This window comes from Psittacula echo (assembly GCF_963264785.1).
Source record: "Psittacula echo genome assembly, chromosome: 28".
In the NCBI taxonomy this organism is placed as follows: domain Eukaryota; kingdom Metazoa; phylum Chordata; class Aves; order Psittaciformes; family Psittacidae; genus Psittacula; species Psittacula echo.
The window spans coordinates 1,585,528-1,612,331 of NC_137763.1; the positions used below are offsets into that span (position 1 = coordinate 1,585,528).

The 26,804-nt window shown below is 61.6% G+C and overlaps 2 protein-coding genes across 3 annotated transcripts; both read left to right on the forward strand.

Moving 5' to 3' along the window:
* Positions 1 to 973: 973 nt before the first annotated feature.
* On the forward strand, positions 974 to 8,120 carry LOC308230831 (blue-sensitive opsin-like; the record flags this gene model as incomplete). Its single annotated transcript, XM_080635791.1, has 5 exons — positions 974 to 1,346; positions 3,884 to 4,052; positions 5,143 to 5,308; positions 6,186 to 6,425; positions 7,949 to 8,120. The coding sequence occupies 5 exons, from the start codon at positions 974 to 976 to the stop codon at positions 8,075 to 8,077; spliced, it is 1,077 nt and encodes a 358-aa protein (XP_080491917.1). The 3' UTR covers positions 8,078 to 8,120.
* Positions 8,121 to 12,753: 4,633 nt separating this feature from the next.
* On the forward strand, positions 12,754 to 26,723 carry LOC308230764 (red-sensitive opsin; the record flags this gene model as incomplete). 2 transcript variants are annotated; one of them, XM_080635692.1, is made up of 6 exons in its annotated part: positions 12,754 to 13,471; positions 17,686 to 17,982; positions 21,342 to 21,510; positions 23,413 to 23,578; positions 24,602 to 24,841; positions 26,445 to 26,723. In XM_080635692.1, the coding sequence occupies exons 1-6, from the start codon at positions 13,366 to 13,368 to the stop codon at positions 26,589 to 26,591; spliced, it is 1,125 nt and encodes a 374-aa protein (XP_080491818.1). In that variant the 5' UTR covers positions 12,754 to 13,365. The 2 variants fall into 2 exon arrangements, with proteins under 2 accessions (XP_080491818.1, XP_080491819.1); XM_080635693.1 differs by having other exon boundaries at positions 26,609 to 26,722.
* Positions 26,724 to 26,804: the final 81 nt, after the last annotated feature.

A 26,804-nucleotide genomic window follows, 5' to 3' on the forward strand; every position in this document is an offset into this window, starting at 1 on the left:
CCGGCCCAACCTCATCCGTTGGTCCCGGTACCCGGCACCGTCCGTCCACTCCTGTGCCCACCGCCTCCGGCTGCGCGGCCGCACGTGCATCCCAACCCCTCATCCCTGCCTCCATCCCATCCATCCCGTCCCATCCATCCCAACCCCTCATCCCTGCCTCCATCCCATCCATCCCGTCCCATCCATCCCAAACCCTCATCCCTGCCTCCATCCCATCCATCCCGTCCCATCCATCCCAACCCCTCATCCCTGTCTCCATCCCATCCATCCCGTCCCATCCATCCCAACCCCTCATCCCTGCCTCCATCCCATCCATCCCGTCCCATCCATCCCAACCCCTCATCCCTGCCTCCATCCCATCCATCCCGTCCCATCCATCCCAAACCCTCATCCCTGCTTCCATCCCATCCATCCCGTCCCATCCATCCCAAACCCTCATCCCTGCCTCCATCCCATCCATCCCATCCCATCCATCCCAAACCCTCATCCCTGCTTCCATCCCATCCATCCCGTCCCATACATCCCAAACCCTTACCCCTGCCTCCATCCCATCCATCCCAAACCCTCATCCCTGCCTCCATCCCATCCATCCCGTCCCAGCCATCCCAACCCCTCATCCCCGTATCGGCCCATCCCAAACCTCTACCCCAGTGTCCGTCCATCCCATCCCATCCATCCCATCCCATCCATCCCTGTACCCATCCACCCACCCCAAATCTCCATCCCTCTGTCTATCCATTCCATCCCACCCATCCCAAAGCCCCATCCCCGTGTCTCTCCATCCCCATCCATCCATCCCACCCCATCCATCCCATCCCATCCATCCCCATCCATCCATCCCCGTCCATCCCCATCCATCCATCCCACCCCATCCATCCCATCCCATCCATCCCCATCCATCCATCCCCATCCATCCCCATCCATCCATCCCCATCCATCCCCATCCCCATCCCCATCCTTCCCCCCCGCGGCCATGCCCCCCCCCGATGACCTCCCGGAGGATTTCTTCCTGCCCGTGGAGGCTCCGGGGGGGAACCTTTCGGCGCTGAGCCCGTTCCTGGTGCCGCAGACGCACCTGGGCAGCGCGGGGCTCTTTGCGGCCATGGCCGCCTTCATGGTGGCGCTGGTGGCGCTGGGGGTGCCGGTGAACGCGCTCACCATCGCCTGCACGGCGCGGTACCGCAAGCTCCGCTCGCACCTCAACTACATCCTGGTGAACCTGGCCGTGGCCAACCTGCTCGTGCTGCTCGTGGGCTCCACCACCGCCGCCTACAGCTTCACCCGCACCTACTTCGTGCTGGGCCCCACCGCCTGCAAGGTCGAGGGGTTCACGGCCACCCTCGGAGGTGGGGAGGGGATGGGGAGGGGATGGGGATGGGGAGGGGATGGGGAGGGGATGGGGAGGGGATGGGGATGGGGATGGGGTGGGGATGGGATGGGGATGGGGAGGGGATGGGGATGGGGAGGGGATGGGGAGGGGATGGGGAGGGGATGGGGAGGGGATGGGGAGGGGATGGGGATGGGATGGGATGGGGATGGGATGGGGATGGGATGGGATGGGGATGGGGATGGGGATGGGGATGGGATGGGGAGGGGATGGGGATGGGATGGGGAGGGGATGGGGATGGGATGGGATGGGGATGGGGATGGGGATGGGGATGGGATGGGGAGGGGATGGGGATGGGATGGGGAGGGGATGGGGTGGGGATGGGGATGGGGATGGGGAGTGGATGGGGATGGGATGGGATGGGATGGGGATGGGATGGGGATGGGGATGGGGTGGGGATGGGGATGGGGATGGGGTGGGGATGGGATGGGGATGGGGATGGGGATGGGGATGGGGATGGGATGGGGATGGGGATGGGGATGGGGATGGGGTGGGGATGGGGATGGGATGGGGTGGGGATGGGATGGGGATGGGATGGGGAGGGGATGGGGATGGGGATGGGGTGGGGATGGGGATGGGGATGGGGATGGGATGGGGATGGGGTGGGGATGGGATGGGGATGGGGTGGGGATGGGATGGGATGGGGATGGGATGGGGATGGGATGGGGATGGGATGGGGATGGGATGGGGATGGGGGTGATGTGCAGATGGGATGGGGATGGGGATGGAGGAGATAGGGATGGGGTGGGGATAGGAAGGGGATGGGATGGTGGGGATGGGGGTGATGGGGATGGCATGAGGATGGGATGGAAATGGGGTGGGGATGGGGATGGGCTGGGGCTGATGTGGGGTTGGGATGTGGTGCAGAAGGACACAGGAGCATGGAGATGTTGGGAACAGAGATGTTGGGGTGGGAATGGGGGGAATGAGGGCGATGGGGATGGGGATGGTGGGGATGGGATGGGGGTGATGGGAATGGGGTGGGGATGGGATGGGGGCAATGGGGTGGGATGAGATAGGGACGGGGATGGGATGGGGGGGACGGGGATGGGATGGGGGGGACGGGGATGGGATGGGGGGGATGGGGATGGGATGGGGGGATGGGGATGACAGGAGCGCGGGTGCTGAGGATGGAAGCGATAGGAATGGAGATGATGGGATGGGGGTGACGGGAACGGTGGGAATGGGGGTGTTGGGGACGTTGGGAGCGGGGGCGATGGGGGTGCGGGGCGTTGGTGCTGGGGACACATGAACGCGGCCCCGGTGTCACGGTGCTGGTGCCCTGCGTCCCATGGCCATGTCCCACATCCCATATCCCGTATCCCACATCCCATATCCCATGTCTCCACGTCCCATGTCCATCTCTCTATATCCCATATCCCACATCTGTGTCCCCTTTTCCCATACTCGTGTCCTACATCCCATATCCCGCATCCCGTATCCCTATCCCATATCCATGTCTCTATTTCTCTCTATCCCATATCCCTATCCATATCCATGCCTATCTCTGTATTCCTGTCTCCATATCCCTGTATCCCATGTCTCCATATGCCACATCACATATCCCTATCCAATATCCCATATCCATGCCTATATTTCTATCCCTGTCGCCATATCTCCCGTATCCCATATCTCCCTATACCGTATCCCATATCCATGTATCCCATATCCCTGTCTCCCTATCCCATATCCATATGCATGTCTCTCTCTCCCACATCCCTATCCCATGTCCCTGTATCCCGTATCCCTGCCTCTCTATCCCGTATCCCTGTCTCTCCATCCCGTATCCCTGTCTCTCTATCCCGTATCCCTGTCTCTCTATCCCGTATCCCTGTCTCTCCATCCCGTATCCCTGTCTCTCTATCCCGTATCCCTGTCTCTCCATCCCGTATCCCTGTCTCTCCATCCTGTATCCCTGTCTCTCCATCCTGTATCCCTGTCTTCCATATCCCTGTCTCTCTATCCCATATCCCTGTCTCTCTATCCCATATCCCTGTCTCCCGTATCCCTGTCTCCCATATCCCTGTCTCTCCATCCCGTATCCCTGTCTCTCTATCCCATATCCCTGTCTCTCTATCCCTGTCTCCCATATCCCTGTCTCCCATATCCCTGTCTCTCTATCCCATATCCCTGTCTCTCCATCCCATATCCCTGTCTCCCATATCCCTGTCTCTCTATCCCATATCCCTGTCTCCCATATCCCTGTCTCTCTATCCCGTATCCCTGTCTCTTCATCCCGTATCCCTGTCTCCCATATCCCTGTCTCTCTATCCCATATCCCTGTCTCCCATATCCCTGTCTCTCTATCCCGTATCCCTGTCTCTCCATCCCATATCCCTGTCTCCCATATCCCTGTCTCTCTATCCCATATCCCTGTCTCCCATATCCCTGTCTCTCTATCCCGTATCCCTGTCTCTCCATCCCGTATCCCTGTCTCTCTATCCCACATCCCTGTCTCTCCATCCCTGTCTCTGCCTCCCCGCCTCCCCCCCGCAGGCATGGTCAGCCTCTGGTCCTTGGCCGTGGTGGCCTTCGAGCGCTTCCTCGTTATCTGCAAACCGCTCGGCTCCTTCTCGTTCCGCGGCAGCCACGCGCTGCTCGGCTGCGCCCTCACCTGGGCCTGCGGGCTCCTGGCGGCCGCGCCCCCGCTGCTGGGCTGGAGCCGGTAGGGGCGGGGCTTGGCTCGGAGGGGCGGGGCTTGGCTCGGAGGGGCGGGGCTTGGCTCGGAGGGGCGGGGCCTGGCTCGGAGGGGCGGGGCTTTAGGAGCGTGCGGGAGCGTGGCGGCGCATGCAGGAGCATGGTGCTGCGTGTTGGAGCATGTCAGCTCGTGTTGGCGCGTGTTGGAGCATGTGGGCGCATGTTGCACTGTGTCAGGACGTGGTGGTGTGTGTTATTATTACATGCTTACACGTATTATCACATGCTGTTCTGTGTTGGTGCATGTTATTACGTGTTGCTGTATGCTCTTACATTTTATAACATGTTGGCACATGTTCAGTGGTTTTGTATGTTGTTACATGTTGTCACATGTTGTTCTACCTGGTTGTATGTTATTACATCTTGTCACATGTTGTCCTGTGTCGTTGTATGTTATTACATGTTATCACACGTTATCACGTCATCATGTGCTATCATATGTTATCACGCTCTCACATGTTGTTCCATGTTGTCACACGTTGTCACACGTTATCATGTGCTATCACGTTATCACATGTTGTCACATGTCATCACATGTTATCACATGTTGGCATTTGTTATCACACGTTATCACACATTACCATGTGCTATCATATGTTATCACACGTTGTTCCATGTTGTCGCATGTTATCACATGATGATAACATGACACTCCCTGTCATTGTATGTTATCACGTGTTATCACGTGTTATTACATGTTATCACGTGTTATCACGTGTTCTTACGTGTTATCACGTGTTATCATGTGTTATCACACGTTATCACGCGTTATCACATGTTATCACGCGTTATGACGTGTTATCACGTTATCACGTGTTATTACGTGTTATCACACGTTATGCGTTATCACACGTTATCACTCATTATCACATGTTATCACGTTTTATCACATGTTATCACGTGTTATCACACATAATCACATGTTATCACGCGTTAGCACATGTTATCACGCGTTAGCACGTGTTACCACGCGTTAGCATGTGTTAGCACATGTTATCACGCGTTAGCACGCGTTCCCACGCGTTGTCACCCGTTCCCCCGCGGTGCGGCCGGCGCAGGTACATCCCCGAGGGGCTGCAGTGCTCCTGCGGCCCGGACTGGTACACGACCAACAACCGCTGGCACAACGAGTCCTACGTCCTCTTCCTCTTCCTCTTCTGCTTCGGCGTCCCCCTCAGCGTCATCGTCCTCTGCTACGGCCGCCTCCTGCTCACCCTGCGCAAGGTGCGCCCGCTGCACCCCACAGCGCCCCACAGCGCCCCATAGCAAACCATAGACATCCCATAGACATCCCATAGCCCCCATAGCCCCATTGCCCGCTGCAGGTGGCGTGGCAGCAGGAGCAGTCAGTGTCGGTGCCTGTGGGTCTGTGTGCCCCATAGCTCCCCATAGCCCCCATAGTCCCCATAGCGCCCCATAGCGCCCCATAGCCCCCATAGCCCCCATAACCCCCATAGCCCCATAGCCCCCATAGCCCCCATAGCCCCATAGCCCCCATAGCCCCATAGCCCCCCATAGCCCCCATAGCCCCCATAGCCCCCCATAGCCCCCCATAGCCCCCATAGCCCCATAGCCCCCCATAGCCCCATAGCCCCATAGCCCCCATCGCTCCCCATAGCCCCCATAGCCCCCATAGTCCCCATAGCCCCCATAGCGCCCCATAGCCCCCATAGCCCCCATAGCCCCCATACCGCCCCATCGCTCCCCATAGCCCCCATAGCCCCCATACCCCATAACCCCCATAGCCCCCATAGCCCCATAACCCCCATAGCCCCCATAGCCCCCATAGCCCCATAGTCCCCATAGCCCCCATAGCCCCATAACCCCCATAGCCCCCATAGCTCCCATAGCCCCATAACCCCCATAGCCCCCATAGCCCCATAACCCCCATAGCCCCCATAGCCCCCATAGCCCCATAGTCCCCATCGCCCCCATAACCCCCATAACCCCCATAACCCCCATAGCCCCCATAGCCCCATAGCCCCATAGCCCCCATAGCCCCCATCGCTCCCCATAGCCCCCCATAGCCCCCCATAGCCCCATCGCGCCCCATAGTGCCCCATAGCGCCCCATCGCGCCCCCTAGCGCCGTTGCCCCGCAGGTGGCGCGGCAGCAGGAGCACTCGGCCAGCACGCAGAAGGCGGAGCGCGAGGTCACGCGCATGGTGGTGGTGATGGTGCTCGGCTTCCTCACGTGCTGGCTGCCCTACGCCGCCTTCGCGCTCTGGGCCGTCACGCACCGAGGGCGCCCCCTGGAGCCCGCGCTCGCCTCCGTCCCGTCCGTGTTCTCCAAGGCCTCCACCGTCTACAACCCGGTCATCTACGTGCTCATGAACAAGCAGGTGCGGCCGCGGGCGCTGCGGGGCGGTGGGGGCGAAGGGGGCTGTGGGGGTTATGGGGGCTATGGGGGGTATGGGGGGTATGGGGGCTATGGGGGCTGTGGGGGCTATGGGGGCTATGGGGGGTATGGGGGGTATGGGGGGTATGGGGGGTATGGGGGCTATGGGGGGTATGGGGGGTATGGGGGCAATGGGGGCTATGGGGGCTATGGGGGGTATGGGGGTTATGGGGGGTATGGGGGCTATGGGGGGTATGGGGGTTATGGGGGGTATGGGGGCTATGGGGGCTATGGGGGCTATGGGGGGTATGGGGGTTATGGGGGGTATGGGGGCTATGGGGGCTATGGGGGCTGTGGGGGTTATGGGGCTATGGGGGCTATGGGGGGTATGGGGGGTATGGGGGCAATGGGGGCTATGGGGGCTATGGGGGGTATGGGGGTTATGGGGGGTATGGGGGCTATGGGGGGTATGGGGGTTATGGGGGGTATGGGGGCTATGGGGGCTATGGGGGCTATGGGGGGTATGGGGGTTATGGGGGGTATGGGGGCTATGGGGGCTATGGGGGCTGTGGGGGTTATGGGGCTATGGGGGCTATGGGGGGTATGGGGGGTATGGGGTTTATGGGGGCTATGGGGGCTATGGGGGGTATGGGGGCTATGGGGGGTATGGGGGGTATGGGGGGTATGGGGTTTATGGGGGCTATGGGGGCTATGGGGGGTATGGGGGCTATGGGGGGTATGGGGGCTATGGGGGCTATGGGGGGTATGGGGGGTATGGGGGCTATGGGGGCTATGGGGGCTATGGGGGCTGTGGGGGTTATGGGGCTATGGGGGCTATGGGGGGTATGGGGGGTATGGGGTTTATGGGGGCTATGGGGGGCTATGGGGGCTATGGGGGTTATGGGGGCTATGGGGGCTATGGGGGTTATGGGGGCTATGGGAGCTATGGGGGTTATGGGGTTTATGGGGGCTATGGGGGCTATGGGGGTTATGGGGGCTATGGGGGTTATGGGGGCTATGGGGGTTATGGGGGCTATGGGAGCTATGGGGGTTATGGGGTTTATGGGGGCTATGGGGGCTATGGGGGCTATGGGGGCTATGGGGGCTATGGGGGTTATGAGGGCTATGGGGGTTATGGGGGCTATGGGGGCTATGGGGCTATGGGAGCTATGGGGGTTATGGGGGTTATGGGGGCTATGGGGGCGATGGGGGCTATGGGGGCTATGGGGGCTATGGGGGTTATGGGGGCTATGGGGGCTATGGGACTCTATGGGGCGCTATGGGACTCTATGGGGGCTATGGGGCACTATGGGGTGGCTATGGGGTGGCTATGGGGCTCTATGGGGAGCTATGGGGTGAATATGGGGTGGCTATGGGGCGCTATGGGGTGGCTATGGGGTGGCTATGGGGCGCTATGGGGTCGCTATGGGGCTCTATGGGGCTCTATGGGGTGTCTATGGGGCTCTCTTTGGTCTCTATGGGGGGCTGTGTGACGTCACGGGCCGTGCCTCTGACGTCACCCCCCAGTTCCGCTCGTGCATGCTGAAGCTGCTGTTCTGCGGGAGGAGCCCCCTGGCGGACGAGGACGACGCCTCCGGCTCCTCCCAGGCCACGCAGGTCTCGTCCGTCACCAGCCAGGTCTCGCCCGCCCCATAGCGGGACCCACAGCGGGGCTGCCCCATAGCGGGACCCACAGCGGGACCCACAGCGGGACCCACAGTGGGGCTGCCCCATAGCGGGACCCACAGCGGGACCCACAGTGGGGCTGCCCCATAGCGGGACCCACAGCGGGACCCACAGCGGGGCTGCCCCATAGCGGGACCCACAGCGGGACCCACAGCGGGACCCACAGTGGGGCTGCCCCATAGCGGGACCCACAGCGGGACCCACAGTGGGGCTGCCCCATAGCGGGACCCACAGCGGGACCCACAGCGGGGCTGCCCCATAGCGGGACCCAGAGTGGGACCCATAGTGGGGCTGCCCCATAGCGGGACCCACAGCGGGGCTGCCCCATAGCGGGACCCAGAGTGGGACCCATAGTGGGGCTGCCCCATAGCGGGACCCACAGCGGGGCTGCCCCATAGCGGGACCCAGAGTGGGACCCACAGTGGGGCTGCCCCATAGCGGGACCCACAGCAGGGCTGCCCCATAGCGGGACCCACAGCGGGGCTGCCCCATAGCGGGACCCACAGCGGGACCCACAGTGGGGCTGCCCCATAGCGGGACCCACAGCGGGGCTGCCCCATAGCGGGACCCACAGCGGGACCCACAGTGGGGCTGCCCCATAGCGGGACCCATAGCCGGGCTGCCCCATAGCGGGACCCAGAGTGGGACCCATAGTGGGGCTGCCCCATAGCGGGACCCATAGCCGGGCTGCCCCATAGCGGGACCCAGAGTGGGACCCATAGTGGGGCTGCCCCATAGCGGGACCCATAGCCGGGCTGCCCCATAGCGGGACCCATAGCGGGACCCATAGTGGGGCTGCCCCATAGCGGGACCCATAGCGGGACCCAAAGTGGGGCTGCCCCATAGTGGAACCCATAGCGGGGCTGCCCCGTAGCGGGACCCATAGCGGGACCCACAGCGGGGCTGCCCCATAGCGGGACCCATAGCGGGGCTGCCCCATAGCGGGACCCACAGTGGGACCCACAGCGGGGCTGCCCCATAGCGGGACCCACAGCAGGGCTGCCCCATAGCGGGACCCACAGCGGGACCCACAGCGGGGCTGCCCCATAGCGGGACCCACAGCGGGACCCACAGCGGGACCTCCCCCACAGCGCGGCCCCACGGCAGCCTCTGCCCCCTGGGGCAAGGCGCGGTTCCGGGGGGGGAGTTTGGGGGTGCCGTGGGGCAGGGCCCCCCCCCCGCCGCTCGCCGTGGGGCAGCCCCACAGCTCCCGATGGACATAAACCCCCCCCGCAATAAACGTGGTGACGCTGCCTCCGCCTGTGCCCCATGGGGAGCACCCCGAGACCCCCACGTGCCCCCCACGTGCCCCCCACGTGCCCCCCACGTGCCGCAGTGGGGCCGCGCGGCCGAGTCCCGCTGGTCCCGGGCTCTTTCCAGTGTAAAGAGCTCAGAACAAGCGGAATTCCAGTCGCACGGCCCCATAGCGCCCCATAGCGCCCCATAGCGCCCCATAGAGCCCCATAGAGCCCCATAGCGCCCCATAGAGCCCCATAGAGCCCCATAGAGCCCCATAGCGCCCCATAGCGCCCCATAGAGCCCCATAGAGCCCCATAGAGCCCCATAGAGACCATAGAGCCCCATAGAGACCCATAGAGACCCATAGCGCCCCATAGAGCCCCATAGAGACCCATAGAGACCCATAGAGACCCATAGCGCCCCATAGAGCCCCATAGAGACCCATAGAGACCCATAGAGCACCATAGAGCCCCATAGAGACCCATAGAGCACCATAGAGCCCCATAGAGCCCCATAGAGACCTATAGAGACCCATAGAGACCCATAGAGACCCATAGAGACCCATAGAGACCCATAGAGACCCATAGCGCCCCATAGAGCCCCATAGAGACCCATAGAGACCCATAGAGCACCATAGAGCCCCATAGAGACCCATAGAGCACCATAGAGCCCCATAGAGCCCCATAGAGACCTATAGAGACCCATAGAGACCCATAGAGCCCCATAGAGCCCCATAGAGTCCCATAGCGCCCCATAGAGACCCATAGAGACCCATAGCGCCCCACAGTGACTCACAGCAGCCCCACTGTGTCCCGAAGGCTTCCCCGCCGTGGTCTGTGGTGGCTCCGTGCAGCCTCCGATGCCCCATAGCGCCCCACAGCAACCAACACCTGCCCCATAGCACCCCACAGCAACCCAGAGTGCCCCATAGCGCCCCACAGCAACCCAGAGTGCCCCATAGCGCCCCACAGCAACCAACACCTGCCCCATAGCGCCCCACAGCAACCAACACCTGCCCCATAGCGCCCCACAGCAACCAACACCTGCCCCATAGCACCCCACAGCAACCTACACCTGCCCCATAGCGCCCCACAGCAACCAACACCTGCCCCATAGCGCCCCACAGCAACCCAGAGTGCCCCATAGCGCCCCACAGCAACCAACACCTGCCCCATAGCGCCCCACAGCCACCCCCAGCGCCCCACTCCCGCCCCACGGCGCCGCGTCCCCCCCATGGGGCTCCCCCGGCTCGACCGGACAATCCGGCTTAGGGGGGGGGGGAGGGGGGGGATTAGGGGCGGGTTTGGGGGCCCCCTCCCCCCCCATTAATCCCCATTTGCTCATTAGGGACGGGGCTATTTTAGGGCCGGGGGGGGTCCCCCCGCGCCCCACTTGGCCCCGCGCCGGGGGGGGGCCGGAACTCGCTGTGGGGCGGGGGGAGGGGGGGCAAAGAGCGCGGTTATGGGGCTGGCACCTCTCTATGGGGCAGGGGGGGTCATAGAGCGCGGTTATGGGGCTGGCACCTCCCTATGGGGCAGGGGGGGTCATAGAGCGCGGTTATGGGGCTGGCACCTCCCTATGGGGCAGGGGGGGTCATAGAGCGCGGTTATGGGGCTGGCACCTCCCTATGGGGCAGGGGGGGTCATAGAGCCCGGTTATGGGGCTGGCACCTCCCTATGGGGCGGGGGGGGGTCATAGAGCGCGGTTATGGGGCTGGCACCTACCTATGGGGCAGGAGGGGTCATAGAGCCCGGTTATGGGGCTGGCACCTCCCTATGGGGCAGGGGGGGGTCATAGAGCGCGGTTATGGGGCTGGCACCTCCCTATGGGGCGGGGGGGGGTCATAGAGCGCGGTTATGGGGCTGGCACCTCCCTATGGGGCGGGGGGGGGTCATAGAGCGCGGTTATGGGGCTGGCACCTACCTATGGGGCAGGAGGGGTCATAGAGCCCGGTTATGGGGCTGGCACCTCCCTATGGGGCGGGGGGGGGTCATAGAGCGCGGTTATGGGGCTGGCACCTACCTATGGGGCAGGAGGGGTCATAGAGCGCGGTTATGGGGCTGGCACCTCCCTATGGGGCAGGGGGGGTCATAGAGCGCGGTTATGGGGCTGGCACCTCCCTATGGGGCAGGGGGGGTCATAGAGCGCGGTTATGGGGCTGGCACCTCCCTATGGGGCAGGGGGGGTCATAGAGCCCGGTTATGGGGCTGGCACCTCCCTATGGGGCAGGAGGGGTCATAGAGCCCGGTTATGGGGCTGGCACCTCCCTATGGGGCAGGGGGGGGTCATAGAGCCCGGTTATGGGGCTGGCACCTCCCTATGGGGCAGGGGGGGGTCATAGAGCCCGGTTATGGGGCTGGCACCTCCCTATGGGGCAGGGGGGGGGTCATAGAGCGCGGTTATGGGGCTGGCACCTCCCTATGGGGCAGGGGGGGGGTCATAGAGCGCGGTTATGGGGCTGGCACCTGCCTATGGGGCAGGGGGGGTCATAGAGCGCGGTTATGGGGCTGGCACCTACCTATGGGGCAGGAGGGGTCATAGAGCCCGGTTATGGGGCTGGCACCTGCCTATGGGGCGGGGGGGCGTCATAGAGCGCGGTTATGGGGCTGGCACCTCCCTATGGGGCGGGGGGGCGTCATAGAGCGCGGTTATGGGGCTGGCACCTGCCTATGGGGCAGGGGGGGTCATAGAGCGCGGTTATGGGGCTGGCACCTCCCTATGGGGCAGGAGGGGTCATAGAGCGCGGTTATGGGGCTGGCACCTCCCTATGGGGCAGGAGGGGTCATAGAGCGCGGTTATGGGGCTGGCACCTCCCTATGGGGCAGGGGGGGTCATAGAGCACGGTTATGGGGCTGGCACCTCCCTATGGGGCAGGGGGGGTCATAGAGCGCGGTTATGGGGCTGGCACCTGCCTATGGGGCAGGGGGGGTCATAGAGCGCGGTTATGGGGCTGGCACCTCCCTATGGCGCAGGGGGGTTCATCACCCCCATATGTGGGTCAGGAGGGCCCCGGTACCTGCTATGGGGCAGGGGGGTTCATCGCCCCCATATGTGGGTCAGGAGGGCCCCAGCAGCCGCTATGGAGCAGGGGGGTCACAGAGCCTGGTTATGGGGCAGGGGACCCCAGCAGCCGCTATGGGGCAGGACGCTCCTCACGCCCCGCGCTGTGGGTCCGGGGCGCTGGTGCTGTTGCGCTGCCCCCCAAGTGTGGGTCCGGGGGGGGGGGGGCAGGGGCCCGGATTAGCTCAATCCCATCAGCACAAAGCGGGGTGAGGCCGGGCCGGGCCGGGGGGGCTCTGCCCCACATGGCCCAATTCGGGGGCTCAGCGCTTGGGGGGCGGGGGGGTAATCCGGGGGGTGGGTATAAGAGGCGCCGGCACCGTGACCCACAGCGGCTCCGCGACCCACGGCGGACTGAGACCCATAGCGGATCGTGACCCATAGCGGGCTGAGACCCATAGCGGATCGTGACCCATAGCGGATCGTGACCCATAGCGGGCTGAGACCCATAGCGGATCGTGACCCATAGTGGGCTGAGACCCATAGTGGGCTGAGACCTATAGCGGGCTGAGACCCATAGCGGATCGTGACCCATAGCGGATCGTGACCTATAGCGAGTTCCGACCCATAGCGGACTGTGATCTATAGTGGATTGCGACCTATAGCGGACCGTGACCCATAGAAGACAGTGACCTACGGCGGACTGCGCCCCATAGCAGACTGTGACCTAGAGCGGACTGCGCCCCGTAGCGGACCGTGACCCATAGAAGACAGTGACCTACAGTGGATTGCAACCGATAGCGGCCTGTGACCCATAGAGGGTTCTGACCCACAGCGGCCTGCGCCCCATAGCGGATCGAGACCTAGAGCGGCCTGCGCCCCATAGCAGCGGCCCCGTGCCCCACATCAGTGCCATTGACCCGCATTGAGCCTGTGCCGCACGGCGGCGGCGCCCTTGCCCCCCAGCAGCCCCAGAGCGGCAGCCCCATAGCGGCAGCCCCGTGCCCCACAGCGGCCCCATGGCGGGCGCGTGGCCGGCGGTGATGGCGGCGCGGCGGCGGCACGAGGACGAGGAGACGACGCGCGACAGCGTCTTCACCTACACCAACAGCAACAACACCCGCGGTGGGTCCGGGGGGCAACGGGGGGGCTATGGGGCAGCGCTGTGGGTCTGGCTATGGGTCAATGTGTGGGTCTGTGAGTGGGTCTATGGGGCAGCGCTGTGGGTCTGGCTATGGGTCAATGTGTGGGTCTGTGAGTGTGTCTATGGGGTAGCGCTATGGGTCTGGCTATGGGTCAATGAGTGGGTCTGTGTGTGGGTCTATGGGGCAGCGCTGTGGGTCTGGCTATGGGTCAATGAGTGGGTCTGTGTGTGTGTCTATGGGGCAGCGCTGTGGGTCTGGCTATGAGTCAATGAGTGGGTCTGTGTGTGTGTCTATGGGGCAGCGCTGTGGGTCTGGCTATGGGTCAATGAGTGGGTCTGTGAGTGGGTCTATGGGGCAGCGCTATGGGTCTGGCTATGGGTCAATGAGTGGGTCTGTGTGTGTGTCTATGGGGCAGCGCTGTGGGTCTGGCTATGGGTCAATGAGTGGGTCTGTGTGTGGGTCTATGGGGCAGCGCTATGGGTCTGGCTATGGGTCAATGTGTGGGTCTGTGTGTGGGTCTATGGGGCAGCGCTATGGGTCTGGCTATGGGTCACTGTGTGTATCTATGGGTCCCTGTGTGTATCTATGGGTCTGGCTATGGGTCAATGAGTGGGTCTGTGTGTGTGTCTATGGGGCAGCGCTATGGGTCTGGCTATGGGTCAATGAGTGGGTCTGTGAGTGTGTCTATGGGGCAGCGCTATGGGTCTGGCTATGGGTCAATGTGTGGGTCTGTGAGTGGGTCTATGAGTCTGGCTATGAGTCAATGTGTGGGTCTGTGAGTGTGTCTATGGGGCAGCGCTATGGGTCTGGCTATGGGTCAATGTGTGGGTCTGTGAGTGGGTCTATGAGTCTGGCTATGAGTCAATGTGTGGGTCTGTGAGTGGGTCTATGGGGCAGCGCTGTGGGTCTGGCTATGGGTCAATGTGTGGGTCTGTGAGTGGGTCTATGAGTCTGGCTATGAGTCAATGTGTGGGTCTGTGAGTGTGTCTATGGGGCAGCGCTATGGGTCTGGCTATGGGTCAATGAGTGGGTCTGTGTGTGGGTCTATGGGGCAGCGCTATGGGTCTGGCTATGGGTCAATGTGTGGGTCTGTGTGTGGGTCTATGGGGCAGCGCTATGGGTCTGGCTATGGGTCACTGTGTGTATCTATGGGTCCCTGTGTGTATCTATGGGTCTGGCTATGGGTCAATGAGTGGGTCTGTGTGTGTGTCTATGGGGCAGCGCTATGGGTCTGGCTATGGGTCAATGAGTGGGTCTGTGAGTGTGTCTATGGGGCAGCGCTATGGGTCTGGCTATGGGTCAATGTGTGGGTCTGTGTGTGGGTCTATGGGGCAGCGCTATGGGTCTGGCTATGGGTCACTGTGTGTATCTATGGGTCCCTGTGTGTATCTATGGGTCTGGCTATGGGTCAATGAGTGGGTCTGTGTGTGTGTCTATGGGGCAGCGCTATGGGTCTGGCTATGGGTCAATGAGTGGGTCTGTGAGTGTGTCTATGGGGCAGCGCTATGGGTCTGGCTATGGGTCAATGAGTGGGTCTGTGTGTGGGTCTATGGGGCAGCGCTATGGGTCTGGCTATGGGTCAATGTGTGGGTCTGTGTGTGTGTCTATGGGGCAGCGCTATGGGTCTGGCTATGGGTCAATGAGTGGGTCTGTGTGTGTGTCTATGGGGCAGCGCTATGGGTCTGGCTATGGGTCAATGAGTGGGTCTGTGAGTGGGTCTATGAGTCTGGCTATGAGTCAATGTGTGGGTCTGGGTGTGTGTCTATGGGGCAGCGCTATGGGTCTGGCTATGGGTCAATGAGTGGGTCTGTGAGTGTGTCTATGGGGCAGCGCTATGGGTCTGGCTATGGGTCAATGAGTGGGTCTGTGTGTGGGTCTATGGGGCAGCGCTATGGGTCTGGCTATGGGTCAATGAGTGGGTCTGTGTGTGGGTCTATGGGTCTGGCTATGGGTCAATGAGTGGGTCTGTGTGTCTATGGGGCAGCGCTATGGGTCTGGCTATGGGTCAATGAGTGGGTCTGTGAGTGTGTCTATGGGTCTGGCTGTGGGTCAGTGTGTGTATCTATGGGTCCCTGTGTATCTATGGGTCCCTGTGTGTATCTCTGGGTCCCTGTGTATCTATGGGTCCCTGTGTGTATCTATGGGTCCCTGTATCTGTGGGTCCCTGTGTGTATCTATGGGTCCCTGTGTATCTGTGGGTCCCTGTGTATCTATGGGTCCCTGTATCTGTGGGTCCCTGTGTATCTATGGGTCCCTGTGTATCTGTGGGTCCCTGTGTGTATCTATGGGTCCCTGTATCCGTGGGTCCCTGTATCTCTGGGTCCCTGTATCCGTGGGTCCCTGTATCCGTGGGTCCCTGTGTGTATCTATGGGTCCCTGTGTATCTGTGGGTCCCTGTGTATCTATGGGTCCCTGTATCCGTGGGTCCCTGTATCTGTGGGTCCCTGTGTGTATCTATGGGTCCCTGTGTATCTGTGGGTCCCTGTGTATCTATGGGTCCCTGTGTATCTGTGGGTCCCTGTGTATCTGTGGGTCCCTGTGTGTATCTATGGGTCCCTGTATCCGTGGGTCCCTGTATCTATGGGTCCCTGTGTGTATCTATGGGTCCCTGTGTATCCGTGGGTCCCTGTGTGTATCTATGGGTCCCTGTATCCGTGGGTCCCTGTATCTCTGGGTCCCTGTATCCGTGGGTCCCTGTATCCGTGGGTCCCTGTGTATCCGTGGGTCCCTGTGTGTATCTATGGGTCCCTGTGTGTATCTCTGGGTCCCTGTATCCGTGGGTCCCTGTATCTGTGGGTCCCTGTATCCGTGGGTCCCTGTATCTGTGGGTCCCTGTATCCGTGGGTCCCTGTATCTATGGGTCCCTGTGTATCCGTGGGTCCCTGTATCTATGGGTCCCTGTATCCGTGGGTCCCTGTATCCGTGGGTCCCTGTATCTCTGGGTCCCTGTATCCGTGGGTCCCTGTATCTCTGGGTCCCTGTATCCGTGGGTCCCTGTATCCGTGGGTCCCTGTATCCGTGGGTCCCTGTATCCGTGGGTCCCTGTATCTCTGGGTCCCTGTATCCGTGGGTCCCTGTATCTCTGGGTCCCTGTATCCGTGGGTCCCTGTATCCGTGGGTCCCTGTATCTCTGGGTCCCTGTATCCGTGGGTCCCTGTATCCGTGGGTCCCTGTATCCGTGGGTCCCTGTATCTCTGGGTCCCTGTATCCGTGGGTCCCTGTATCTCTGGGTCCCTGTATCCGTGGGTCCCTGTATCTCTGGGTCCCTGTATCCGTGGGTCCCTGTATCCGTGGGTCCCTGTATCTCTGGGTCCCTGTATCTCTGGGTCCCTGTATCCGTGGGTCCCTGTATCCGTGGGTCCCTGTATCTCTGGGTCCCTGTATCCGTGGGTCCCTGTATCCGTGGGTCCCTGTATCTCTGGGTCCCTGTATCCGTGGGTCCCTGTATCCGTGGGTCCCTGTATCCGTGGGTCCCTGTATCTCTGGGTCCCTGTATCTCTGGGTCCCTGTATCCGTGGGTCCCTGTATCCGTGGGTCCCTGTATCCGTGGGTCCCTGTATCTGTGGGTCCCTGTATCCGTGGGTCCCTGTATCTGTGGGTCCCTGTATCCGTGGGTCCCTGTATCCGTGGGTCCCTGTATCTCTGGGTCCCTGTATCTCTGGGTCCCTGTATCCGTGGGTCCCTGTATCCGTGGGTCCCTGTATCTCTGGGTCCCTGTATCCGTGGGTCCCTGTATCCGTGGGTCCCTGTATCTGTGGGTCCCTGTATCCGTGGGTCCCTGTATCCGTGGGTCCCTGTATCTCTGGGTCCCTGTATCCGTGGGTCCCTGTATCCGTGGGTCCCTGTATCTCTGGGTCCCTGTATCCGTGGGTCCCTGTATCCGTGGGTCCCTGTATCTCTGGGTCCCTGTATCCGTGGGTCCCTGTATCTCTGGGTCCCTGTATCCGTGGGTCCCTGTATCCGTGGGTCCCTGTATCTCTGGGTCCCTGTATCCGTGGGTCCCTGTATCTCTGGGTCCCTGTATCTCTGGGTCCCTGTATCCGTGGGTCCCTGTATCTCTGGGTCCCTGTATCCGTGGGTCCCTGTATCCGTGGGTCCCTGTATCCATGGGTCCCTGTATCCGTGGGTCCCTGTATCCGTGGGTCTGGCCGGGGCCCTGTGCGCGCGCGGCCCTGACCCCGCCGTGCCCCGCAGGCCCCTTCGACGGCCCCAACTACCACATCGCGCCGCGCTGGGTCTACACCGTGACCTCGCTCTGGATGATCTTCGTGGTGGCGGCCTCGCTCTTCACCAACGGCCTGGTGCTGGCGGCCACGTGGCGCTTCAAGAAGCTGCGGCACCCCCTCAACTGGATCCTGGTGAACCTGGCGCTGGCCGACCTGGGCGAGACGCTCATCGCCAGCACCATCAGCGTCGTCAACCAGATCTTCGGCTACTTCGTGCTGGGCCACCCGCTCTGCGTCATCGAGGGCTACACCGTCAGCGCCTGCGGTGGGCGGGGGGGGGAGCCGGGGGGGGGGGGGGGGGGCAAGGGGGGGGGCAAGGGGGGGGGGCAGTGGGGGGGGAATGGGGGGGGAATGGGGGGGGGCAGTGGGGGGGGAATGGGGGTGGGCAATGGGGGGGATGGGGGATGTGAGGCTGAGCAATGGGGCTGAGTCTCTCTGGTCTCTCCCTGGTCTCTCCCTGGTCTCTCTCTGGTCTCTCCCTGGTCTCTCCCTGGTCTCTCTCTGGTCTCTCTCTGGTCTCTCTCTGGTCTCTCTCTGGTCTCTCCCTGGTCTCTCCCTGGTCTCTCCCTGGTCTCTCTCTGGTCTCTCTCTGGTCTCTCCCTGCTCTCTCCCTGGTCTCTCCCTGGTCTCTCTCTGCTCTCTCTCTGGTCTCTCCCTGGTCTCTCCCTGGTCTCTCCCTGGTCTCTCTCTGGTCTCTCCCTGCTCTCTCCCTGGTCTCTCCCTGGTCTCTCCCTGGTCTCTCTCTGGTCTCTCCCTGGTCTCTCCCTGGTCTCTCCCTGATCTCTCTCTGGTCTCTCTCTGGTCTCTCTCTGGTCTCTCCCTGGTCTCTCCCTGCTCTCTCTCTGGTCTCTCCCTGGTCTCTCCCTGGTCTCTCCCTGCTCTCTCTCTGGTCTCTCCCTGGTCTCTCCCTGGTCTCTCTCTGGTCTCTCCCTGGTCTCTCCCTGGTCTCTCTCTGGTCTCTCTCTGGTCTCTCTCTGGTCTCTCTCTGGTCTCTCCCTGGTCTCTCCCTGGTCTCTCCCTGGTCTCTCCCTGGTCTCTCTCTGGTCTCTCTCTGGTCTCTCTCTGGTCTCTCTCTGGTCTCTCCCTGGTCTCTCCCTGGTCTCTCTCTGGTCTCTCCCTGGTCTCTCCCTGGTCTCTCTCTGGTCTCTCTCTGGTCTCTCTCTGGTCTCTCCCTGGTCTCTCCCTGGTCTCTCTCTGGTCTCTCTCTGGTCTCTCCCTGCTCTCTCCCTGGTCTCTCCCTGGTCTCTCTCTGCTCTCTCTCTGGTCTCTCCCTGGTCTCTCCCTGGTCTCTCCCTGGTCTCTCTCTGGTCTCTCCCTGCTCTCTCCCTGGTCTCTCCCTGGTCTCTCCCTGGTCTCTCTCTGGTCTCTCCCTGGTCTCTCCCTGGTCTCTCCCTGATCTCTCTCTGGTCTCTCTCTGGTCTCTCTCTGGTCTCTCCCTGGTCTCTCCCTGCTCTCTCTCTGGTCTCTCCCTGGTCTCTCCCTGGTCTCTCCCTGCTCTCTCTCTGGTCTCTCCCTGGTCTCTCCCTGGTCTCTCTCTGGTCTCTCCCTGGTCTCTCCCTGGTCTCTCTCTGGTCTCTCTCTGGTCTCTCTCTGGTCTCTCCCTGGTCTCTCTCTGGTCTCTCTCTGGTCTCTCCCTGGTCTCTCCCTGGTCTCTCCCTGGTCTCTCCCTGGTCTCTCTCTGGTCTCTCTCTGGTCTCTCCCTGGTCTCTCTCTGGTCTCTCCCTGCTCTCTCCCTGGTCTCTCCCTGCTCTCTCCCTGGTCTCTCCCTGGTCTCTCTCTGGTCTCTCTCTGGTCTCTCCCTGGTCTCTCCCTGGTCTCTCTCTGCTCTCTCTCTGGTCTCTCCCTGGTCTCTCCCTGGTCTCTCCCTGGTCTCTCTCTGCTCTCTCCCTGGTCTCTCTCTGGTCTCTCCCTGGTCTCTCCCTGGTCTCTCCCTGGTCTCTCCCTGCTCTCTCCCTGGTCTCTCCCTGGTCTCTCCCTGGTCTCTCCCTGGTCTCTCCCTGCTCTCTCTCTGGTCTCTCCCTGGTCTCTCTCTGGTCTCTCCCTGCTCTCTCCCTGGTCTCTCCCTGCTCTCTCTCTGGTCTCTCCCTGGTCTCTCCCTGCTCTCTCTCTGGTCTCTCTCTGGTCTCTCTCTGCTCTCTCCCTGCTCTCTCCCTGGTCTCTCCCTGGTCTCTCCCTGGTCTCTCTCTGGTCTCTCTCTGGTCTCTCTCTGGTCTCTCTCTGCTCTCTCCCTGCTCTCTCCCTGCTCTCTCCCTGGTCTCTCCCTGGTCTCTCCCTGGTCTCTCCCTGGTCTCTCCCTGGTCTCTCTCTCCTCTCTCCCTGGTCTCTCCCTGGTCTCTCCCTGGTCTCTCCCTGGTCTCTCCCTGCTCTCTCTCTCCTCTCTCCCTGCTCTCTCCCTGCTCTCTCTCTGGTCTCTCTCTGCTCTCTCCCTGGTCTCTCCCTGGTCTCTCCCTGCTCTCTCTCTGGTCTCTCTCTGGTCTCTCTCTGGTCTCTCTCTGCTCTCTCCCTGCTCTCTCCCTGGTCTCTCCCTGGTCTCTCCCTGGTCTCTCCCTGGTCTCTCTCTCCTCTCTCCCTGCTCTCTCCCTGCTCTCTCCCTGGTCTCTCCCTGGTCTCTCCCTGGTCTCTCCCTGGTCTCTCCCTGGTCTCTCTCTCCTCTCTCCCTGGTCTCTCTCTGGTCTCTCCCTGGTCTCTCCCTGGTCTCTCCCTGGTCTCTCCCTGCTCTCTCTCTCCTCTCTCCCTGCTCTCTCCCTGCTCTCTCCCTGCTCTCTCCCTGCTCTCTCCCTGGTCTCTCTCTGGTCTCTCCCTGCTCTCTCCCTGGTCTCTCCCTGCTCTCTCCCTGGTCTCTCCCTGGTCTCTCCCTGGTCTCTCTCTGGTCTCTCTCTGGTCTCTCCCTGGTCTCTCTCTCCTCTCTCCCTGGTCTCTCTCTGGTCTCTCCCTGGTCTCTCCCTGGTCTCTCCCTGGTCTCTCCCTGCTCTCTCTCTCCTCTCTCCCTGCTCTCTCCCTGCTCTCTCCCTGGTCTCTCCCTGGTCTCTCTCTGGTCTCTCTCTGGTCTCTCCCTGGTCTCTCCCTGCTCTCTCCCTGGTCTCTCTCTGGTCTCTCCCTGGTCTCTCCCTGCTCTCTCCCTGCTCTCTCCCTGGTCTCTCTCTGCTCTCTCCCTGGTCTCTCCCTGCTCTCTCCCTGGTCTCTCTCTGCTCTCTCCCTGCTCTCTCCCTGGTCTCTCCCTGCTCTCTCCCTGGTCTCTCTCTGCTCTCTCCCTGGTCTCTCTCTGGTCTCTCTCTGGTCTCTCCCTGGTCTCTCTCTGGTCTCTCCCTGGTCTCTCTCTGGTCTCTCTCTGATCTCTCCCTGGTCTCTCCCTGGTCTCTCCCTGCTCTCTCCCTGGTCTCTCCCTGCTCTCTCCCTGGTCTCTCCCTGCTCTCTCTCTGGTCTCTCTCTGATCTCTCCCTGGTCTCTCCCTGGTCTCTCCCTGGTCTCTCTCTGGTCTCTCTCTGGTCTCTCCCTGCTCTCTCCCTGGTCTCTCCCTGGTCTCTCCCTGGTCTCTCCCTGCTCTCTCCCTGCTCTCTCCCTGCTCTCTCTCTGCTCTCCCTCTGCTCCCCCTCTGCCCTCCGCCGTCCCGGCCTCGCCGCGCAGGGATCACGGCGCTCTGGTCCTTGGCCATCATCTCCTGGGAGCGCTGGTTCGTGGTGTGCAAACCCTTCGGGAACATCAAGTTCGATGGGAAGCTGGCGGTGGCCGGGATCCTCTTCTCCTGGATCTGGAGCTGCGCCTGGACCGCGCCGCCCATCTTCGGCTGGAGCAGGTGGGGCTGACCCACGGCGACCCATAGGGACCCATGGTGTACCCATAGGGACCCATAGTGTGACCCATAGCGACCCATAGTGTGACCCATAGGGACCCATAGTGTGACCCACAGCGACCCATAGTGTGACCCACAGCGACCCATAGTGTGACCCATAGGGACCCATAGTGTGACCCATAGAGACCCATAGTGTGACCCATAGGGACCCATAGTGTACCCATAGAGATCCATAGTGTGACCCATAGGGACCCATAGTGTGACCCATAGGGACCCATGGTGTACCCATAGCGGCCCATAGTGTGACCCATAGGGACCCATAGTGTGACCCATAGCGACCCATAGTGTGACCCACAGCGACCCATAGTGTGACCCACAGCGACCCATAGTGTACCCATAGAGACCCATAGTGTACCCATAGAGACCCATAGTGTGACCCATAGGGACCCATGGTGTACCCATAGCAACCCATAGTGTGACCCATAGGGACCCATAGTGTGACCCACAGCGACCCATAGTGTGACCCATAGCGACCCATAGTGTACCCATAGAGACCCATAGTGTGACCCATAGAGACCCATAGTGTGAATCATAGGGACCCATGGTGTACCCATAGAGACCCATAGTGTGAACCATAGGGACCCATGGTGTACCCATAGAGACCCATAGTGTGACCCATAGCAACCCATAGTGTACCCATAGACACCCATAGTGTGACCCATAGCGACCCATAGTGTGACCCATAGCGACCCATAGTGTACCCATAGGGACCCATAGTGTGACCCATAGGGACCCATAGTGTGACCCATAGAGACCCATAGTGTGAACCATAGGGACCCATGGTGTACCCATAGAGACCCATAGTGTGACCCATAGCAACCCATAGTTTACCCATAGGGACCCATAGTGTGACCCATAGGGACCCATAGTGTGACCCACAGCGACCCATAGTGTGACCCATAGGGACCCATAATGTACCCATAGAGACCCATGGTGTACCCATAGGGACCCATAGTGTGACCCATAAGGACTCATGGTGTACCCACAGCAACCCATAGTGTGACCCATAGGGACCCATAGTGTGACCCATAGCGACCCATAGTGTGACCCATAGGGACCCATAGTGTAACCATAGAGACCCATGGTGTACCCATAGGGACCCATAGGGTGACCCACAGCGACCCATAGTGTACCCATAGAGACCCATAGTGTACCCATAGAGACCCATAGTGTACCCATAGGGACCCATAGTGTGACCCACAGCGACCCATACTGTGACCCATAGCGACCCATAGTGTACCCATAGAGACCCATAGTGTGACCCACAGCGACCCATAGTGTGACCCATAGCGACCCATAGTGTGACCCATAGGGACCCATAATGTACCCATAGAGACCCATGGTGTACCCATAGGGACCCATAGTGTGACCCATAAGGACTCATGGTGTACCCACAGCAACCCATAGTGTGACCCATAGGGACCCATAGTGTGACCCATAGCGACCCATAGTGTGACCCATAGGGACCCATAGTGTAACCATAGAGACCCATGGTGTACCCATAGGGACCCATAGGGTGACCCACAGCGACCCATAGTGTACCCATAGAGACCCATAGTGTACCCATAGAGACCCATAGTGTACCCATAGGGACCCATAGTGTGACCCACAGCGACCCATACTGTGACCCATAGCGACCCATAGTGTACCCATAGAGACCCATAGTGTGACCCATAGAGACCCATAGTGTGACCCATAGCGACCCATAGTGTACCCATAAAGACCCATAGTTTGACCCATAGTGACCCATAGTGACCCATAGCGACCCACAGCGACCCCTAGTTTGACCCCTAGTGACCCATAGCGTGACCCATAGCGACCCATAGCACTTGGGGGTGGCTGCAGGTACTGGCCCCATGGGCTGAAGACCTCGTGCGGCCCCGACGTGTTCAGCGGCAGCTCGGACCCGGGCGTGCAGTCCTACATGGTGGTGCTGATGGTGACCTGCTGCTTCCTCCCGCTCTCCATCATCATCCTCTGCTACCTGCAAGTCTGGCTGGCCATCCGCGCCGTGAGTGACCCACAGCGACCCATAGCGACCCATAGAGACCCATAGCACCCATAGAGACCCATAGTGTGGCTGGCCATCCGCGCCGTGAGTGACCCACAGCGACCCATAGCGACCCATAGCGACCCATAGCACCCATAGAGACCCATAGTCTGGCTGGCCATCCGCGCCGTGAGTGACCCACAGCGACCCATAGCGACCCATAGCGACCCATAGCACCCATAGAGACCCATAGTGTGGCTGGCCATCCGCGCCGTGAGTGACCCACAGTGACCCATAGCAACCCATAGAGACCCATAGCACCCATAGAGACCCATAGTGTGGCTGGCCATCCGCGCCGTGAGTGACCCACAGCGACCCATAGCGACCCATAGAGACCCATAGCACCCATAGAGACCCATAGTGTTGCTGGCCATCCGCGCCGTGAGTGACCCACAGCGACCCATAGCGACCCATAGCACCCATAGAGACCCATAGTGTGGCTGGCCATCCGTGCCGTGAGTGACCCATAGCGACCCATAGCGACCCATAGCACCCATAGAGACCCATAGTGTGGCTGGCCATCCGCGCCGTGAGTGACCCACAGCGACCCATAGCGACCCATAGCGACCCATAGCACCCATAGAGACCCATAGTGTGGCTGGCCATCCGCGCCGTGAGTGACCCACAGTGACCCATAGCACCCATAGAGACCCATAGTGTGGCTGGCCATCCGCGCCGTGAGTGACCCATAGCGACCCATAGAGACCCATAGAGACCCATAGAGACCCATAGTGTGGCTGGCCATCCGCGCCGTGAGTGACCCACAGCGACCCATAGCGACCCATAGAGACCCATAGCACCCATAGAGACCCATAGCGCCCCCTAGAGACCCATAGCGCCCCCTAGAGCCACATCCGGACCGTAGAGACACAGCGACCCTCACAGTTACCACAGAGACCCATAGCGCCCCCTAGAGAGCGCCCCCCCCCCCCCCCCCCCCCCCGGGATCGCGAGCGCGCCCCCTAGCGCCGGCTGCCCCCGCAGGTGGCGGCGCAGCAGAAGGAGTCGGAGTCGACGCAGAAGGCGGAGCGCGAGGTCTCGCGCATGGTGGTGGTGATGATCCTGGCCTATTGCTTCTGCTGGGGGCCCTACACCATCTTCGCCTGCTTCGCCGCCGCCAACCCCGGCTACGCCTTCCACCCGCTCGCCGCCGCCCTCCCCGCCTACTTCGCCAAGAGCGCCACCATCTACAACCCCATCATCTACGTGTTCATGAACAGACAGGTGGGGGCGGGATGGGACGTGGGACAAGTGATACGGAGGTGGGAGGTGGAGGGGATGGGGATGGGAGATGGAGGGGATGGGGATGGGAGATGGAGGGGATGGGGATGGGAGATGGAGGGGATGGGGATGGGAGATGGAGGGGATGGGGATGGGAGATGGAGGGGATGGGGATGGGAGATGGAGGGGATGGGGATGGGAGATGGAGGGGATGGGGATGGGAGATGGAGGGGATGGGGATGGGAGATGGAGGTGATGGGGATGGGAGATGGAGGGGATGGAGATGGGAGATGGAGGGGATGGAGATGGGAGATGGAGGGGATGGGGATGGGAGATGGAGGTGATGGAGATGGGAGATGGAGGGGATGGGGATGGGAGATGGAGGTGATGGGGATGGGAGATGGAGGGGATGGGGATGGGAGGTGGAGGGGATGGGGATGGGAGGTGGAGGGGATGGGGATGGGAGATGGAGGGGATGGGGATGGGAGATGGAGGGGATGGAGATGGGAGATGGAGGGGATGGGGATGGGAGATGGAGGGGATGGGGATGGGAGATGGAGGTGATTGGGATGGGAGATGGAGGGGATGGGGATGGGAGATGGAGGGGATGGGGATGGGAGATGGAGGGGATGGGGATGGGAGATGGAGGGGATGGGGATGGGAGATGGAGGGGATGGGAATGGGAGATGGAGGGGATGGGGATGGAGGGGATGGGGATGGGAGATGGAGGGGATGGGGATGGGAGATGGAGGGGATGGGGATGGGAGATGGAGGGGATGGGGATGGGAGATGGAGGGGATGGAGATGGGAGATGGAGGTGATGGGGATGGGAGATGGAGGTGATGGGGATGGGAGATGGAGGGGATGGGGATGGGAGATGGAGGGGATGGAGATGGGAGATGGAGGTGATGGGGATGGGAGATGGAGGGGATGGGGATGGGAGATGGAGGGGATGGGGATGGGAGATGGAGGGGATGGAGATGGGAGATGGAGGTGATGGGGATGGGAGATGGAGGGGATGGGGATGGGAGATGGAGGGGATGGGGATGGGAGATGGAGGGGATGGGGATGGGAGATGGAGGGGATGGGGATGGGAGATGGAGGGGATGGGGATGGGAGATGGAGGGGATGGGGATGGGAGATGGAGGGGATGGGGATGGGAGATGGAGGGGATGGGGATGGGAGATGGAGGGGATGGAGATGGGAGATGGAGGGGATGGGGATGGGAGATGGAGGGGATGGAGATGGGAGATGGAGGTGATGGGGATGGGAGATGGAGGGGATGGGGATGGGAGATGGAGGGGATGGGGATGGGAGATGGAGGGGATGGAGATGGGAGATGGAGGTGATGGGGATGGGAGATGGAGGGGATGGGGATGGGAGATGGAGGGGATGGGGATGGGAGATGGAGGGGATGGAGATGGGAGATGGAGGTGATGGGGATGGGAGATGGAGGGGATGGGGATGGGAGATGGAGGTGATGGGGATGGGAGATGGAGGGGATGGGGATGGGAGATGGAGGGGATGGGGATGGGAGATGGAGGTGATGGGGATGGAGGTGATGGAGATGGAGGTGATGGGGATGGAGGTGATGGGGATGGTCCAGGTGATGGGGCTGATGGAGACGGGCGATGGAGATGGGAGGTGGGAGCAGAGCTGGGGCAAGGGAGATGGAAACGGGCCATGGAGACGATGGCGATGGGGCCCGGAGTGGGGCAGGGCCGGGGGCTGGATGCGGCTGCGCGGGCGCTGACGCTGCCGTGCCCGCAGTTCCGGAACTGCATCCTGCAGCTCTTCGGCAAGAAAGTGGACGACGGCTCCGAGGTCTCCACGTCCCGCACCGAGGTCTCCTCGGTCTCCAACTCCTCCGTGGCGCCCGCCTAGAGCGGCCAATAAAGAGCTCGCAGGCCTCCAGTGTCCCATGAGCCTCTGGGGCAGCCCAATGGGGATCCTCCAGTGTCCCATT